The following is a 19,339-nucleotide window of genomic DNA, read 5'->3' on the forward strand; positions in this document are numbered from 1 at the left end:
TACTGGGACGATGAAGATGAGATGAGGATCAATGTTTGAGCAAGACAGTGATACCAAACAAAGCCAAGAACAACCTCAATTAGTTTCAGAGGAAGAAATAAAGCTGCTAGAATGGCCAAGCCAACCACCTGACCTGCATCTAATTAAAAGTCTATGGAAAAAACGTAAGAGCCCATGAAACCTTCAGGATTTGAAGACTGTGTGGAAGAATGAACCAAAATCACACCTGAGAAATGCATGCAACTAGTTTCTCCATACAACAGGTGTCTTGAAGCTGTCATCACCAACACAGGCTTTTGTAGGAAGTATTAAATACATTTGAGTAAGCATGTTAAGTACTTTTTCCCTGTGTCATTATTACAGATAACGTAATTTATCCATCGTCTTTGTTGTGTGACACTTTGGTAATGAGACGCCTTTTCATAGGCCATTTTCTCGTATTATTAATGTAATTTATGGATATCTATGGTATGATTTCTTTGCATGTGTGAATTGGATGGGTTGCTAGTAGGGCTGGACTGGAATAAAAGAATCCTCCCTGACATTTTTGGTCTAGGCGGTCCATCCCTCAAAAAAAAAAAGAAAAAAAGAAGCATCCATATATTATGTACACATTTCATATTGTTTCATTATTGATATTGAAAGATTTTCTTGTTAATCAGGTTTGAATAGTTGTTATTGGGTTAGTTATTAGTTGCACTGCTAATAGCTAAAGCTACACTTTAGCTATTAGCAGTGCCTCGTGGTCAAAGCGGCCATTCCTTTTACCATCTCCACGGGACAAGACTCATCTGTCCATCCGCATCATCCGCAGATGCCAATGTTCACATTTTGGACAGAGAGGACAGATGGTTTGAAAGAGGAGTGAAAGAAGCATCTATGTCCACTGTGAGCGACCATCTTTGAACAGAGGCGGGGTTTACGACACCAACTCTCTGCCATCTATAATCCAGTTTTGAGATCCCTTCCCAGACGCCTTAACGCCCACTCACATCCTAGACCATTTGACGTCAGGAAATCACATGACAGGGTGGGGCCAGGTTTCACAATCAGCTCACCCGAAACCTTGGCTGATTGTGACACACACCCGTTTTCACACCTTGGCTTGTGTGATTAAGTAGAGGATCATTAGGGGGTCCATTGTCCCTCTCGGGGGGATACTCCACAGGGCTTAAATCTGGGACCCTCCACCATTTGACCCTAGAACTGAAAAAACTGTTCGGATGAGAAGTGAAAGGTCTTCAAGCAACTTAAAGAAGTCCAGACGCTTTTCTTTCCAAGCCCCTTAGAATATTCATTTTACCCGAATCCATGAATCTAAGTATGTCTGTTCATCTATTTTCTCACCACCTTAATTTCACCTCTTCCTCACTCTGTTGTTATGACTGTGGTCTCGCCTCCTGTAGTTCTCCTGTGACTATGTGACCTGGTTACTGGTTCTTTCTGGTACAGCAGCAGGGCCTCCCACAGCTAAAGTGGTTAATTTGACACATTTTTCTGCATTTATTTTTAGTTGATTTGCCATGTGTAAGTGATACATGCAGGTTTTAGAATGTGAAACAAAACATAGCAACAAACTGATTTTCTATTACTTTGAAACATTTCTAAATGATCAAGGTGTACTTTCTTGGTATCTATCATACAGCACATGGTATGTCTGGTGTTAAATACATATAAATATATATGGTATTATTAATACTGTATGCTGTTCATTAACATTAATTATTAACTGATATTTATGCAAATGCTGGTTGTTGCTGTGGTTTCTCTGCTGTATCATTTCTTTTTTTTCAGCAGGTGTTGAAGCAGATTCTCACTGTTTCTTTTCTCTCTTCCTCTCCTTTTGTTAAATTCAGCTGTTAAAGTAAGACCGGCATATTTTTACATCAGGGGACGAGCGAAATACTCAGTTCTCCTCCGCCATTGCTGCGTTTGAGTTTTGGACGAAGTGCATTCTGGGATACGTATGGAGAGATATTTGGCCATATTTGTGTACTTGCGTTCTCATGAGATTCTGATACCCAAAGTAAAGCATGCATCATGTCAAGTACGCTCAAAATGCGTCCTCGATAGAACCAGAGGATGCCACGGACTTGGTGCAGCCAATATCCCAAAATGCATTTCGTCCATAACTCAAACGCAGCAATGGCGGAAGACAGCGGGTAAAACTACAAGTAAAGTTTGAGGGGGTGTCCAAATTCATGGGCTGCATCCTCCTGAGGCCGCATTTGTAGACCAATTGCGTCACAGCGACGCGCCGAAGGCTGTCCAAATTCGTAGACTCCTCCGAATGCAGCCGACAAATGCGTCCTCCTTTTCCCCGAATTTGAAGGATGGGTCGGGTGCGTCCTTCGTAGCCCACCATATCCCAGAATTCATAGCGCGGCCCAGCCAAACTCCAGTTTCCGGCAATGGCGGCCGCTACTAAGTTTTAAAATTACTCTTATTAATCTTCCTGGGTCGATAGCTAGCCGGGAGCTCGAGGGTCATTAGAGCCGCAGAGAACGGCAAACTCCCGGCACATCATGTTCAGATCACCGCGGACTTTTGCTACTTGGGTTAAAAGTAATATATAAGTCACTTAGACAACCTAAAAATGTTATTGTTGGGCTTTTTTCAGTGTTTTATTTGTTCATGAGGCTGAGATTAAAGTTATTAGATTAGATAAAATAAAAGATAATTGATAATAGATCAAATAAAACTTTATTAATCCCCCGGGTGGGTTCCTCCTTGGTTTTCACACAGCTGAATAAACGTCAGACAGAAAACTGATTAAACAGACGTGTGAGATGGTGGAGAGTTTACTCCAGTGTCCTGTTATATTTTAGACAGCAGGGAGCAGACGGCTGAGTTTATTAAACTCCACCGAGACAGCGGTGACGCTAATCTGAAGGCTGGACCGTCCAATTTCACAGCCGCTTACTTCCAGCCTACCCGACCTTCTGAGGACCCGGCCCACGTAGACCGCGAAGGCCGGGTCCTCAGGAGGATGCAGCCCATGAATTTGGAGACATTACTTTGTCTGTGACACAAAAAAAACTTTTAAGATATTTTCTTAAGAATGTAGATGTGTAAACTTCAGATGTCTGCTAGCTTTACCAATACATCACATATTTGCAAAAGTGCTCCAACGTTTTGGCAGATGTCTGTTACCCCACCAGCTCGGTAGTTGACCGCGAGATGAAGAGAGCCGGTGAGGACGACTTGACTCCCGGCACATTCTTTCTAGCTAAATAAAGCCTTAAATCTAAAGCTTTACTTTAAAATTAAATAAATATTCAGCTCAAAATATACTGACAGCTGTCATTATATTTTGAGCTGAACCTGATGTAAAATGTTCTGTTCTTACTTTAACAGATGACTCTGAATAAAATCTAACATATTTTAATCCAGGAGGAAACATTTTCACCAGCATGTTGATACATGGCGATCCTGAAGACTGTTCCATTGATGATGAAATTATGTTTTTAGTATTTTTTCAATTCTCTTCCAAACAGCAGCTGTCTAGTGTAAGTTCTGAGTGTTTAATAAAATAAAAATAAAAGCATTCTATTATCCAATTTGTTTTTATTCAATAAGCAACTCACTTTGACTTTTGACAGTTTGGAGGCGGAGTCTAAAGGAGACCAGCGTCCTAATGTGATTGGTCACTTTTTTTGGACACTTCAGGTTACCTCGTTAAACTGAGTTACACTGAGGCAGCGACAGAAATGCTTTTTTAAACTGTATTTGTTTACAATTTGAGAAATAAAGTTTGCTGAATTAATTATCAACCGTTGATATTTGCTGTGCAGCAGTGGAAATGCAGACAGCTGTCACTGGATTACGTCAATGTTTTGGAAATATTTAAATCAGAGGATTCTGAGGCACATTCTGAAATACTGCCGTCTCATTAATCTTTTGTACAGTATTACATTGCTTCTATGATTTAAAAACTAAAAAAAGAAACATCCCCAAAATCTCTTAACGGGAATCAGGAATGGAAGTATTTATCAGAATCTGGCCAAAATACTGCCAAAGTTGCTCAATCTGCAGCAAACACATGTAACTGCACATACATGACTGGACGCCAAACGTTTTTTAAGAAGTTTTTCAGTATTAAAGTGACGCTTAGTGATAAATCAATACATCCACTGCAGCACATTAGAAATAACAGCTGTAGTTACACCAGCAAACTTTTCAAAAAGTCAAAACCTCAAGACTGATGTGTAGCACCGATTAATGCTTACATTAGAGATGTGCAAAGCAGCCGGCATTTGTATCGCTAATTGTATTTGTTGGGGGGCGGGTTCACTGAAAAGAAAATAACATAACAGCCAGTACCTCATCCGCATTTAATCTGAGCTTTTGTTCACTGTTCATTAAGACATTGAACAATAACCTTACTAATAACCACAGATCTAAGTAAGAGCAGAAACAGCTCTTTACTATTGTTCTTGCTAGTCTCTTCATGAACTCAATTAAGATTTTTAATAAACAAATATTAAACTTATCAAACAAAGATGAAAAGAACTTGAAAAGAAATTGATCATTGACAACAGGCGGCAGATAGATGTGTGGTGTACCCTGTGGTCTTCAAGTCCAGGACCGGAGTGACAGGCGGCCAGTGAGTGAGGATAAAGCGGGAGTAATATGCTCCCTTCTCCTTGTAGCAGTTTAAAGCCGTGTGGCAGCCACGAGCTGAAGATGTGACAATGATACCAAGGTACAATGAGTTATAGAAATCCAGCCGAGTTGTCTGGAACCAGCAGCTGAGCGCCTCTGAGGCAGAGTTTATCTAAGTCTGATGTAAGAGAACTGAAAACTGCGCTGCAGTGGCTGTGACAATGCCATGCAGGAGCGTGGTTCTTAATGCACCTCATGGACAATACAATGTCAAAGAACACAGGCTTATGATCTGTAGACATTGCATCTAAAATCATCAAGTTGTCAAGTTAGAAAGAGGCAGGCCATAGGCTGAAACAAGGTCCAATGTATGTCCACGTACTTGTGTAGGTCCGTCCAGCCACCCACTGTGTAAGATTAAAAGAATCTCTTTGTTTATCAGGACAACACACATGGATCTCCAACAATAAAGACGTGACCATATTTAGGCATGACTTCAGCTAAGAAATCAGAAAGTCACAATCACCACAAAGCATGAAGCACATATAGCACGCAGCAGCTATGGTGCGTAATACAGTTATTTACACAGCATAATGATGCGTGCTTCTTAGTATGATGACTTGTTTAAATCATAGAAGCTATGTGATACTGTGCACAGATTATTGGGACAACAATACTTCAGAACCTGCCAAAGAATCCTCTGATTTAAATATTTCTTCAACATTAAGGTAACGCGTGTGGCTGCTGAGTTCTGCGTGTGGGCGTTGTTGATTTTATGCACAAGTAAATTTAAATGCAATGAAATGATTTGCTGGAATTATGTTTTTTCTTGCCCTGGACTTATAATATTATCCATACAGTTCCTAAAGAGTCAATGTAATACAGTTAATACTGGAGGAAATTGCAAAACTGACATTGTCCACATACTTAGCTAGCTGTGTCACCATGTGGACAGCTGGCTGGTAAAAGCAAGATGAACTTGGATTTCAAGCAAAGTGAACTTTCTTTCTTTTTCTTTTTCTATTCTGTCCTGTCTTGCAGTAGCTCTCACTTGGAGAGCTCTCAGTATATTTGAAAATGAATCTTTTGCTCGTTTTTCAGTTTGAGTTTCAGTCGTGTAGTAACTGTTGGTGCTTGTGTTCTTATTAGGCACGATGAAACACATCATATGAAAAAAAGCGCTTAAAATACTTAAAATTCTATTTTTTGTTACTTCAAAATGTGTAATATGTGTAATTTCCATTGCAAATAACAATCATATTTAAATTGGGAGGATGCCACTAAAAAACTGGGCTGAGCTGAACTGTGATGTTCCCCAGGTAGACTGAAACTATGTGCCTTCTTCTTGTGTCGTCTCACTCATCTCTAGCCCTGTCAGTACTCTTGCTGCAGCTTTTGAATTACAGTAGTCGAGCCTGGAACTAATAAATGCAGCTTGATGATTTGTTTTATGTCTTAACAAATTACACAGTGTGAGTAAAGATTTTCAACCTGAACATTTCTCAGGTACAGTGAGGACAGGCTTTCTTTGTGCTAATTAATTTGTTGAAAAATTGGATGGAATTGGCCTTTCCCACTATAGAATCTGCTGAGTTAACATACTGCTGTCAATATGATGCCTGGCCTTGTTCACTGTGACAAGGTCAGGCTGTATTGACAGCAATATGTTGAATATCTCACGCTGATAAGAACAGCAGATGTTTTTTTTCTCAGACAGACTAACAGATGATCAAACTCCAGCGACGTCTCAACACATTTATATGCAGGGTGATTCTTACTTTTGCTTTTTAGAAATGTCAGTGAATTATCTGCCTGTATTACTTTAGGTCTAACCATGCTGTAGAAGAATAGTCAAAAATATCCCATCACTTACAAAAACACCTAAATACATGTGCTTGACAATAATAATAGATGGAAATGGATTTATACTATAGGCAACATTTTACCCTATGAGTACTCTATCTCCTCGCATCCGCAGACAAATTAGAATCATCAGTTAACCTAAAGAGCACATCTTTTGAGGAAGGTCAAGGACCTGCACAGGTATGTTGAAAACATGCAAACTCCACACGTAAACCCTAGCCTACTGGGAGAGATCAATCCAGAACATTCTTCCTGTGCAGTGACACCACTATGATAGCATCTGTCATAGGATGGAGAAGAGGTGGAGTGGACAGGCCATCACATTAACAACACAGAGAATGAAGCGAAAACACTCATTAATACCAGCAAAGAATTTAGAGTCATCACTAAATTGTGCTACCTGTCTAATGCAGTTGGGTACCATGCTGCGTCAAGCTATAAAGTACTGTTTACTAAAAGTGGTCCAAACATTTACAAACCAATTAAATTCAATTTTATAAATGTTTTAATGTAACAACAGTTGCCTGAAGGAGCTTTATATTGTAACAGTAAAGATCCTATAATAATACAGAGAAACCCCAACAGTCAGACGACCCCCTGTTAGCAGGCACTTGGGTGACAGTGGAAAGAAAAAACTCCAGTTAAATAGGAAGAAACCTTCAGCACAATCAGGCTTAGGGAGGACAGGCCATCTGCGGATGGTTGGGGATGAGGGGAAGAAAACAGGACAAAAGAGAAACTGTGGATAATTAATGTGGATGATTAATAACAACTAATAATTAAATACAGAGAGGTATATTAACACATAGTGAGTGAGAAAGGTGTGAGAGAAGAAAAACCACTCAATGCATCACGGGAATCCCTCATCAGTCTAGACCAGGGGTGCCCAATCCCGGTCCTCGAGAGCTACTGTCCTGCAGCTTTTAGATGCATCCCTACTCCAACACAGCTGAATCAAATGAATGGCTTGTTATCAGGCCTTTGCCAAACATGATGGCATGCTGAAGAGGTAATCAAACCATTTGATTCAGCTGTGTTGGAGTAGGGATGCATCTAAAAGCTGCAGGACGGTAGCTCTCGAGGACCGGGATTGGGCACCCCTGGTCTAGACCTATTGCAGCATAACTAAGGGAGGATTCAGGGTCACCTGATCCAGCCCTGACTACATGCTTTAGCAAAAAGGAAAGATTTAAGATTAATGTTGAAAAAGAAGAGAGGCTATTCTGTCCCCTGAATCCAACCTGGAAGCTGCTTCCACAGAAGAGGGGCCTGAATGATGAAGGCTCTGTCTCCCATTCTACTTTTAAATAGTCCAGGAACCGCAAGTAAGATAAGATTTGGTCTGATTATTCAAAAAACTTGTAAGTAGTGAGAAACATTTTAAATTCAAATCTGTATTTAACAGGAAGCCGATGAAGAGAAGCTAATATGGGAGAAATCTGCTCTCTGTACCACAAAAAGATAAATAAATACAAAGTTGAATTATGAGTGATTTCTATGTGGAAATACTTGTGTCTGCAGTACCTTCAACGGTATTACATGCATGTAAGCTGAGAAAATAGTATTTCTTTGCAGCATTTTTGTCATACACGGTCAAAAGCACTGGAAGTATTTTGTGCAGGTTTGTAGGGGTGGTGATGGCATCCTTGGTAAACCATGTTTTTCACCTGTAAGTTCAACCTTCCAACTACCAGTTAAGCCTCTCATGGTGTCCACTTTTCTGCTTGTTTTTTAAATTTATTTTCCTGAATTGACTCACATTCAGCCGTTTTATACAAACAGTCACAGCACAGAATACAAACTGAGCTGACAGCTTTTGGCACGAGGAATGGGCTAGAATTAAAAAATTCTGCAGACATCAGAAGTTGAGAAAATGCTATAAGGATTTATTAAAGCTTGTCAGGTTCAATGAATATTGTTAATTGAGGTCCTTAATATTAACATTAATAAATGGCCTGCATTTGTATAGTGCTTTGCTAGTCCCTAAGGACCCCAAAGCGCTACACTACATTCAGTCATCCACACACTGGCGATGGCAAGCTACGTTGTAGCCACAGCCACCCTGGGGCGCACTGACAGAGCCGAGGCTGCCGGACACTGGCGCCACCGGGCCCTCTGACCACCACCAGTAGGCAAACACGGGGTTAGTATCTTGCCCAAGGACGGAACCAGCGACCTTCTGATTAGTGGCTGACCTGCTCTGCCACCTGAGCTACAGCACCCCTGTAAATACAGACTGTGGGTTATTAGACTTTTGAAGAAAATGTATCTTTAGGAATATTAGCATGCTCCACAACGTTTTCTCAAATGTTCTTTTTTTCTAGTTAGTACAGTAACTTACATTATGACATAAAATGAAAAACACTACATACATATGTGTGTGTGTGTATGATGTATATATATGTATCTGAATACTTCATGCTCTTATGACACGCGTGTACACTAAACCTGTGACAGATGCAAAGTTTCACACCAGTTGCAATGACTCACAGTTTTCCATCTGCAGTGATAACACTTGTGTTTGCACCTTTCGACACATCCTGTTATCGTTGGCGAGCCAGGGAACAGTATAAAACTTGACAGAAAGACGCTCACTCATCAGCGTTTCAGGTAAGACAGGTCTTCTGTCATCACCGCAAACTCCATCGTTCACATGCAAATTTTCTGATTTCCTTGAAATTTTGCATTTTAAGTACTTTAATGTGCATGAGCTATGCTGCTTGATAACATACAATAATGTGGTCTATATCACAAATCTTTTGCAGCCATGTTGGTTTTCCGTTGGTGTCTTGTCACTCTGCTGCTGCTATCCTCTTCCTGGGCTCAGGTAGAAACTTCTAGAGACAACCATGCGTGTTAAATTAAATTGTGTGTAGGCCAAATTCCCCCTGATGCAAAAAAGTATTACATTTGAAATAAAAAATGCTATTAAAGAAACAATTGGTACAAAGAGTTGTATCAGTTTTATAATGAGAGTTTTGTTAGTCGTGTTTATTTCATTATCAAATGCATATTTCAGTTGTTTTAATTTTCCGTTGTCCCTTTGCTTTTCAGTTACAGTTACAAACTAATGTCTCTTTTGTCTGTTCTTTGTAATGTTGCTGTGGCTGAGTACAGGAAGGTAAGAAACAAATAATTGCTTTTTATGATATAATTCAAAAGTCACCAGTAAGGGAAGATTTATTACAGGTTTTAAAATTCTACTTTTTGTGCTATTGGATATCAATTAAAAGAAAGTTAAGCAACAGTCAGTCCATTTGAAGTAAAAGCTATCCAGCTGTAACTGAGCTGGTGTTCAAAATGATCATGTCTACTGTGAATATATTATCTTATGCAGAGATTCCTAGCACTGACGAGGACATACCCAGAGAGCTCTCTGTAGGTCAGCTGCTGGAGAGAGCCAATAGAAACTACAGTAAGTTGGTTACCTGTTTTAGAACTTACTTGCACATATTTGTTGCAGCAGCATTGGTGGTACAGAAGTGGGGATGTTAGCAACGTGGATTTAACGTAGTTTGATAGTCTTTTCCTGTTTAACTGGTAATTCACTCCACACTGAATTATCGGTCAAGCAAATATTAAACTGTGTACTATATATAGCTATAACTTATGTTGTCATCACAATAGGCACAGGAAGACATACTCCTGAACAAGAAATTTAAGGCGCATCCAGCTACAGCTCATTTTCATACAAACAAAAACGGAACCAATAACAACGGAGAACTAGATCCAAATCTAACTCAGCTATGCCACCGAGTGCATAATCTTTCCTCATACAAAGCAAATTACAGCCACTAAACTTTCCATGCAAAATGTGTAGCTATTCTGGGAAACAACACTGACCAAAATTTGTACTTTTTATGTTACATGACTTTTAAAGGAAAAAGCTTTTTTTAGCAGCTTCAGGTCTACACATGATCCAGATCACAAGTGCTAATAATAGACAAGCAAAATGGCTCTGGACTGGCTATTTTAATTACACCCTAGACTGGGGCCACGTACAATGTTGTGATTTTTCCAGTAAAAATGCATTTTATCGGTTTTTCTAAACATTTGCATTTGAATCTGGTCTTTGTCATTTGTCATGAGAGGTGGCCTAGTTCTGCTAATATGAACTTTCATCAGTTGTTATGACTGATGTATGAATTGCATGACTGATGACGGCAGTGCCACCTATAATAAACCACTGCTATTCTGCATGTTGAAGACAAGGAGCTGACTCTGTTTTTCTTACAGCACCTGACATTGATGAGCCGACATTAATCGGAGGTGACGTTGCTATCAAGTCTGAAGCTGACAGAAATGCTGACCCCTGCACCTCCAGAGGCTGTATGTGGGGAAAGTGGACTGATGGGAAAGTCTATGTCCCATACTACATTGCCAATCACTACTGTAAGTATTGTTTTCTTAATCATGGAACAGGCCAATGCCAAGTTATGTACAGTGTTTATGCCTGGTGGACAACAATTCATCTTTACACTGACTTGTTATTATAACATCTCTATTTGTATTAAATCTAATGACTTTCAGACTCTGCCCTTTGATACCAACTAATCTTCATTTTAAGAATTAATACATGAATATACCACAAGCACTTTCCTGAATCAATAACCTGACATATGCACCAGTTAAAAGGTTGGACACACCTTCTCATTTAACGTTTTTTCTTCATTTTTACTACATTCTACATTGTACATACATACTGAAGACATCAAATATATGAAGCAAGACATACGAAATTATGTAGCAAAGAAAAAGTTGATAAATAACTAAATATTTATTATATCTTAGATTGCTGAAAGTAGCCACCCTTTGCTTTGTTGACAGCGCTGCAAACCCTTGGCCATATCTCGATGAGCTTTATGATGTAGTCACCTGAAACGGTTTTCCCTTCACAGGTGAGCCTGTCAGGGTTCATTTGTGGAATTTCTTGCCTTCTTAATGGGGTTGGGACCATCAGATGTGTTGTGCTAAACTGCTAGAATTCATATTATGGTAAGAACCAATCAGCTAAGGAAAGAGAAACCACAGTCCATCATTACTTTAAGAACTAAGGTCAGTCAGTCTGGAAAATTGCTAAAAGATTGAATGTGTCCCCAAGTGCAGTAGCAAAAACCATCAAATGGTACGATGAAACTGGCTCACACGAGGACCACCCCAGGAAAGGAAGACCAAGAGTCATCAGCCTCAGAAATCACAAGTTAACAGCACCTCTAGTTAGAGTTAATCAGCTGTTCAAAGGAGACTGCACGAATCAGGCCATTATGGTCAAATAGCTGCTAAGAAAGCACGACTAAGGAAAAGCAACAAGCAGAAGAGATTTGTTTGGGTCAACAGATGGTCTCTACATGCATGGTTCCCACCGTGAAGCATGGATGAGGTGGTGTGATGGTGTGGGGGTACTTTGCTGGTGACACTGTTGGGAACCAGCATGGCTACCACAGCACCCTGCAGCAACATGCCATCCCATCTGGTTTGCATTTAGTTAGACCATCATTTATTTTTCAACAGGACAATGACCCCAAACACACTTCCAGGCTGTGTGAGGGCTATTTGACCAAGAAGGAGAGTGATGGAGTGCTGCGTCAGATGGCCGGGCTTCCACAGTCACCTGAGCTAAACCCAATGGAGATGTTTGGGGATGAGGACCACAAAGTGAAGGCAAAAGGGTCAACAAGTGCTCAGCATCTCTGGGAACTCTTTCAAGACTGTTGGAAAATCATTTTATGTGACTACCTCTCTCATCGAGAGAATGCCAAGAGTGTGCAAAGCAGTAATCAAAACAAAGGGTGGCTATTTCTTCAAAACAGCCACCCTTTGTTTTTAGTTATTTCACATTTTTTGTTTACTACATAATTCCATGTTTTACCAGCTTCCCGTGAGATTGCCATCATCACTCGTGGACTAGAGTCCTTCTCTTCAGTTTCCTGCATTCGTTTCAGACCCTACCAGGATGGCGATCATGAGTGGCTGAGCATCGAGTCCAGAAATGGGTAAAGCTCCGAGTCTGACCATTTTTTTTATTCTTACCACCTTCGGTGAGCCACATGCAGTTAGTAGGATTAAAAATTTACCTGGAGATTGTAAGTTTTCTGTTTTAATTTAAAAGTATCACAACTCCTCCTTTCATTAGTTTATAATGAAAGAAAACCCACTCTTTAATCACTGTATTACAAAGGAAGTGATTACAAATGGGGCAGCACGGTGGCACGGTGGTTAGCACTGCTGCCGCACAGCAAGAAGGTCCTGAGTTCAATTCCACCATCAGGCCAGGGTCTTTCTGTGTGGAGTTTGCATGTTCTCCCCGTGTTTGCGTGGGTTCCCTCCGGGTACTCCGGCTTCCTCCCACCGTCCAAAGACATGCAGCTTGTGGGGATAGGTTAATCGGATAATCCAAATTGCCACTATGTGTGAATGTGAGTGTGAATGGTTGTCTGTCCCTGTGTGTTGGCCCTGCGACAGACTGGCGACCTGTCCAGGGTGTACCCCGCCCCTCGCCCTATGACAGCTGGGATAGGCTCCAGCGCCCCCCGCGACCCTGAAAAGGAGAAGCAGAAGTGAATGGATGGATGGATGATTACAAATGTTTTAGGGACCACTAATATTTTAAGTAGCCAATGAGTGACTACTGGCCAGTTTAAACAATAAGGATTCAACATAATTCATCATATGTTCAAATACATTATTGTTGTCCTATGAGGTGTGTAAAGCAGCACTTGCCTTACAGATATACAAAAGGCTTTTGTGATTTCTAAATATTGCTGGACTTTTCTGTTTTAACAGCTGCTACTCCTATGTGGGTCGCCAGGGCGGTGGTCAAACTGTGTCTCTAAGCCGTCAGGGCTGTCTTTACCACAGCACTGTCCAGCATGAATTACTCCATGCCCTAGGCTTCAATCACGAACAGACCCGCTCTGACAGGGACAACTACATCAGGGTGTACTGGGAAAACATCCTCGATGGTCAGTCACCATTTTCTGTGCTAATTTGGATTTTGTGTTAAAGTAGTTCAAAGCACAAAGCAGTTCTAGAGAAAGAAATAGTCTAATTAAGGTTGAGATTAAGGTTTTATTGCACTGAGCTAAAGTTCAGTAAATAAAATTTAAAAAAAAACTAAAGATGACAGCATAATCTGTCAACAAAGATGAATACAACTTTAGAATAAAGCTGTTTATGAATGTGTGTGTAAATGGCCTGCATTTATATAGCGCTTTTCTAGTCCCTAAGGACCCCAAAGCGCTTTACATATCCAGTCACCCACCCATCCACACACACATTCACACACTGGTGATGGCAGCTACATTGCAGCCACAGCCACCCTGGGGCGCACTGACAGAGGCGAGGCTGCCGGACACTGGCGCCACCAGTAGGCAAACACGGGGTTAGTATCTTGCCCAAGGACGGAACCAGCGACCTTCTGATTAGTGGCTGACCTGCTCTGCCACCTGAGCTACAGCCACCCCACCGTGGCTGTAGCCCACCGTAAATGGGCTAATGAGGCTCATAGTAAAAGGCACTTTGAGCATTTAATTAAATCAGACAAGTGCTATATAGTTACTGATCAATTTACCGCTTAGAGCCTCTTAGTTATCTCCAGAGTGGGTGCAGCCCTTTCAACCATGTTTTTATTACTTTAAATCTTTAGTTATTTTTTATTGTTAGTGGAGTTCATTTTTTATTGATTTGATTTACTTTTTAAGACATAATTTTAGTTTTTAGCTTAAAATTAGTTCATGACAACAACCCTAAATGGGATGAGGTTCAACGGCTGCTTTATTAGAATGATAATATAAAAATGTGCATTTGTTAGATATTTGAGTTCCCACACATCATGAACATATCTCCTTATTCTCACAGACATGGTGTACAATTTCTATAAGATTGATACTCTAAACCAGGGAACTCCTTATGACTACAACTCTGTCATGCAATATGAGAGGTAAGAATAAATTCATACTTTTATTTACATATGTTACTTTTATACTTTTTTTACACATAAGTCCAAGTAAACTATGTATCAAGTTAGGAATTTGGGTGTTCCTATTATTTTGACATGAAGAAACCATCAACTGTCCCTGCAGCATACTGCTAGCAGAGCAGAGCCTGTGCACAATCATAACTTGTCTGTGCATACCGTCCTATACAAGTGTGTTGAGTAAAACCAGTGCAAATATGCTTTCAAAGATTAGAACATGATGTACTGAGGAGCTAAATCACCAGAAAAATGAACTTAACTTGTTTTCAGGTACGCCTTCTCCAAGAACAACCAACCCACTATGGTGCCCATTCCTAATAGCAATGTAATGTTGGGCGGGGCCACTCAGATGAGCAAAAATGATATCGATAGGTTGAACAGACTCTACCAGTGCTGTAAGTATACTGCAACAACAAACACACAAAGTGATACTGTACTGCAAAGTCAGCTAACTTTAAAATGAGAAACTGTGTCTGAAAAGACAAAGTCTGGAGGTCTTTAAAGCTCCTTTCTTGCATGGAAATCCCTTCCTCTTACACTTTCTAGTTTTTGGGGGTGAACCTGGGTCTTCATTCTGTGTAAGAAATATATCCCAACATTAAAGTGAAATTAAAAAAAGCTTTAGCAGACCAAGTCAAGTAGATATCATGTAAAATGAAAATAAGTCTCATGCATGGATTTTTTGAACTGCCCTGCAGCAGGTTTGCCCCGAATTTCCTCAAAAGAGGAAAATGCAGATTTCTGCAAGTGACCCAAACTAGCATCAGTTCATGTTCATATGCTAGCACCATCTGTAGCTACACAGAGAGCCACACAGAAAGGAGATCAGGGTGAACCATCCAATCAAAGGTTCGTTGTTTTTAAGCATGAAATTGTTTCTATCCCACACAATATGAGACACCATTTAGTTATTATTATTAATTATCCTGGCATTGTTAAACTGCAGTCACAAAGAAATATCCTGTCTGACCAGATATTTGCGTTAGATGGCGTCAACAGTAACACTGTGAGATCATATTCGACCAGGATTTGTCCTTCAATGTGTAAATTAAACAGATATGTAGGACTGCTTTCCATTTGTGCAATATCTCTAAAATAAAAAAAAGCTGAAAAACTAGTTCCTGCATTTATTACTTCTAGACTGGACGACTGTAATTCATTATTATCAGGATTTCCTAAAAACTCCCTGAAAAGCTGAAAAGTTGGACGCTTCTGCTTAATTTTGTGCAACATCTCTAACTTTACAAACATTCCTTTGCAGATTCGGTTTAAAATGCTACTTGCATAATCGGGGCCCATCCTATCTTAAAGACTTCATAGTACTGTAATCAGAAAAGAGTGAGAAAAGACTGCGGGCTTACTTTTGGTTCCTAGGATATTTAAAAGTAGAATGGGAGGCAGAGCCTCTCCTCTGTGGAAACGGCTCCCAGGTTGGATTTGGGAGACAGACACCCTCTGGTTTCTTTAGACTAGGCTTAAAACTTTCTTTTTTGCTGAAGCATATAGTTAGGGCGTTGTTTCTTCTTTCTCATTTCACTCTCTATTGAATTATTATTCGTTCCTTTTAAACGCTGGCTCTCATGCCTTTTATTTTGTGTGCTTCTGCTTTTCTCTTTCCCCTCACTCCCAACAGGTAAGTCCCCGAGCCTTCCTCCTGCTAAAGGGAATATTTCCTTCCCACCGTGTCACAGTTATCATCTGTCAGTCCCATTTTGGTTCTTACAGAAAGGTTCCCTTAATGAGATTCATTTTTGTCTGCAGAAACTGCACCCTGGGCAGAGGACCTGCCACCTTGATGACATCAAAGCCTACGAGGGAAAAGAGTTGGATTCGGGGTATATTTTGGGTTAGACGAGCAAAAGCATTGAAATACAAAGCTGTCTGTTGACAAAGAATAAAAAGAACAACAACACAAATCTCATTTTACTTTCCAAAATCAGCTTCTTTTCCTAATTATTTCCCTTTTCGTCTAAATTGTGAATCAAGAGCAAAATCTTGGATGAATAGTGTGACATAAAAAATATCTTTCATAATTTTGGAACGCTTGATGAGAAGATCCTGTACCTCAATACAGTTGAACACTTTTATATATGAGCCATATTAACAAATATCACGAGCAATTTAGTCACCTTGAAAGACTGAGAGCAACATTGCTTTCACAAAGCAGGAGACCCAAACAGCAAACTAATAATAACGATAACAGGACATAGACAAATTACTTTCATGACTTTTAACCTTTTTGTTTGCCATTTCCTTGAGCAACAATTTTCAATTTAAGAGTGTATTCTAGGTTGCTAGAGTCTTTCCTCTACTTTATCAGCAGTCATATTCAACTGGCAAGCTCTCAAAGCATCTATCAGCATCTTTGTTTGGGCTTCAGCTCCTTGACTCTTCCTCCACTCCTTGAGCAGCTCCACTGCCGTCTCCTCGAGATCTGTTGGACGCCTGTTAGAGATGGACTCCAGCTTGGTTTCACTCAAACCTAATTTGCGGCCTAGTTTTCGCCAACTCTTTCCAAGATTTTCGGCAATTACCTCTGTGGCAATTTTCAGTTTTGCTGCAAAGGAGAAAAACATATTAACAGGTTAAATATAAAACATTTTTCTGATATGGGTAAAGATTCAACTTTAAGATACTTTCTGGAAACCAGGGCAGCCATCTAAACACCCTACCAGGAAACAATGAAACGTGGCCCCAAACAGGGACAACTAGAAACAAGCCTATCTAAAACTCCCTGCGTAAAGACCTACTTATAATTCCACTTATCTAGTCAATGACTGTTGCAGACGGCATAAGTCTGCAGACAATACAATACATTCTTGATGTATTTATGGTTATACATACAACAGTGCAAATCTGCTTTGTTGTATGTAGAGATAAAACCCTACCTCACAACCCTCTAAGAGAAAGCACGTGACGACAGTGGGAAGGAAAAACTCCCCCCAGCAGGTTTTTAACCCTCTCCAGGCAGACGCTGCAGATTTGCAACCGTTAAGAACTAACAACCTGATCACCCCACAGACATATTTTATGAGTTGCTTTACTCAGAAGTACCACTGCAGGACTTGGTTGTGCATTAGCAACAAAAAACTTAATTGGGCCTGAGAGGGTTAAAACTCTGGCTCTCTCCCATGAGCATCTTTTAAGCGGTGTGTCTGTGCTCTCTTCTCTCTCCACTCACCCCCAACTGTTCATGGCAGATGGCCCCGCCCCTCCCTGAGCCTGGTTCTGCTCCAGATTTTTTCCTTCCCACTGTCGTTACAGGCTTTCGCTTAGAGGGTCGTGAGGTAGGGTTTTCTTTCTCTCTACAACCTGAGGTAGTAGTGTCATAAACGTCTTTAGCACAAGTGCATCCTTACCAATTTCATAAAAATTAAGAGGGCATGTGGCAGACAGGTGCTGCTCATCAAATGTGATTAATTGATTATCAGCAGATGTGACAAACGCTGTAAAACCAAAACTTTTTTGATCATTTATGTGTGTCCTAGCCCAAAATCACAGACACCATAACCCACTCTACAGGCCTGAAAAATGTTACATTTCAAGTCAGTGTAGTTAGAAAAACACTGAAAAAGTCAAAGTCCAGACCTCGACCTAACTAACTAACACTGTGGTGTGACGTTAGGACAGCTAAGAGTAAATTAATGCCTCCATAACCTTTGTTAAGAAGAGTGGGGAAGACTTCCTCTACAATTATGTGAAACACTGAAAGTCAAACAGAAAACCATTCGTTCACGTTATTGCTGCTGAACACGGTTCCACAAGTCCCTGAATCGTGAGCCTGCAGAGTCTTGTGATAAACATTGTCCTGGTACATCCAGGGCCTTTTTTACTAATAAGAACACAAGATTTTGGCACGTCTTAATTAAAAAATAAAGATTAATTACACCATAAACGTAGTTAAATACGTCAAAAAGCTAAAGTTACTGTACATTACAACAACTACTTGATTTTGAGGTCAGCTGGAAACTATTGTGGCATTTGGGTGATTTTATACTGAACGACACAAAAACAGTGTCTCAGGCTTCTGAAAACATTTTTGGTCGAAAGATTTCAGGATTGAGAACTTTTCATTTTCTCTTTTTTCTCTTTGCAATCGGTGGCAGGAGTAAGTGTGTGACTGCTAAACAAAGCAGCTTTCATCCTGCACTGTGACAGCATCCTTTACCCTCCAATGACCAGACGACTTCACAGATGTGGTCAGCTGTGTTAAGTATGGGTGGAAGCTCAGACAGAATAAATGGCTAACTCTGCCCAGTCACAGGAACCCAGTGCATCCTTTGGCACTCTTTGTATAAACCTCAAATGAAGCTTGTGAGACGACATGTTTTATTGCCTAAAAAGAATATTTGAATGTTTGGCACTAAATGAGGAAGGCTCGAGTCTGCGGTTGATACAATCAAACATGCTGGTGTCTAAAGTGAAAGTCACTCGTTTTCTGTATAAATCAGCGCCCATACTTTGGAGCACGATACTCTGCAGACGTGCATTATTATTACTGTTGTTATCGTTGCTCTTGTCTCCCCACACTGTGACTGTGCTCACACGAACACGTTCATGTCGTACCTTTCTCCTCCTCACTCAGGCCATCGTCAGCTTCAGGCTGAATACTGAAGTTGTCTATCTTGTCCGAGAGATCTTGTCGCTTAATTTCTCTGAGAAGCTTTGAAAGAAAGGCCGTGTTATCTTCTGACAGTTTGCCTCTTTCCCTGAAAAGCTGAAAGAGTTCCCGGCCGCTGCCGATCTTTTCCAGATTTCTTTTCCCGATCTCTTGTAGAACCAGGAACTTCATTTCATTCAGCTGATCAGCAGACATGGCGTTAGAGATCTCCAACAAAACGCTGTTAAACTGTAAGGCGCTCATGTCGACAGGCTCGAGCACAAACACAGCACAGC

General features: G+C 40.5%; 2 protein-coding genes across 2 annotated transcripts; one reads left to right on the forward strand and one right to left on the reverse strand.

Moving 5' to 3' along the window:
- Positions 1–9,206: 9,206 nt before the first annotated feature.
- On the forward strand, positions 9,207–16,371 carry LOC146640279 (hatching enzyme 1.2-like). The gene is made up of 9 exons (XM_085350778.1): positions 9,207–9,295; positions 9,586–9,589; positions 9,806–9,883; positions 10,705–10,860; positions 12,341–12,461; positions 13,252–13,430; positions 14,326–14,407; positions 14,714–14,838; positions 16,205–16,371. Coding segments are annotated over exons 1-9 (807 nt in total). The 5' UTR covers positions 9,207–9,235; the 3' UTR covers positions 16,207–16,371.
- Positions 16,372–16,691: 320 nt separating this feature from the next.
- Positions 16,692–19,339, reverse strand: fadd (Fas (tnfrsf6)-associated via death domain). Its single transcript, XM_085350753.1, has 2 exons — positions 19,010–19,339; positions 16,692–17,000 (listed from the first exon to the last, which is right to left on the reverse strand). The coding sequence occupies exons 1-2, from the start codon at positions 19,305–19,307 to the stop codon at positions 16,738–16,740; spliced, it is 561 nt and encodes a 186-aa protein (XP_085206879.1). The 5' UTR covers positions 19,308–19,339; the 3' UTR covers positions 16,692–16,737.

The sequence above is a fragment of the Diplotaxodon limnothrissa genome, linkage group LG1, assembly GCF_057381915.1.
Source record: "Diplotaxodon limnothrissa isolate DT_005_m linkage group LG1, D_limnothrissa_male_GT1.1, whole genome shotgun sequence".
NCBI lineage: Eukaryota > Metazoa > Chordata > Actinopteri > Cichliformes > Cichlidae > Diplotaxodon > Diplotaxodon limnothrissa.

Bases quoted from the DNA above. Each gene is read 5' to 3' on its own strand.
- LOC146640279 (XM_085350778.1), top strand. From the start codon at position 9,236: ATGTTGGTTTTCCGTTGGTGTCTTGTCACTCTGCTGCTGCTATCCTCT. The intron at 9,884-10,704 runs GTAAGTTGGTTA...TTTTTCTTACAG, and splicing joins GAGAGCCAATAGAAACTACA to CACCTGACATTGATGAGCCG. The intron at 14,408-14,713 runs GTAAGAATAAAT...ACTTGTTTTCAG, and splicing joins TCTGTCATGCAATATGAGAG to GTACGCCTTCTCCAAGAACA.
- fadd (XM_085350753.1), bottom strand. From the start codon at position 19,307: ATGAGCGCCTTACAGTTTAACAGCGTTTTGTTGGAGATCTCTAACGCC. The intron at 17,001-19,009 runs GTACGACATGAA...TCTCCTTTGCAG, and splicing joins CCTGAGTGAGGAGGAGAAAG to CAAAACTGAAAATTGCCACA.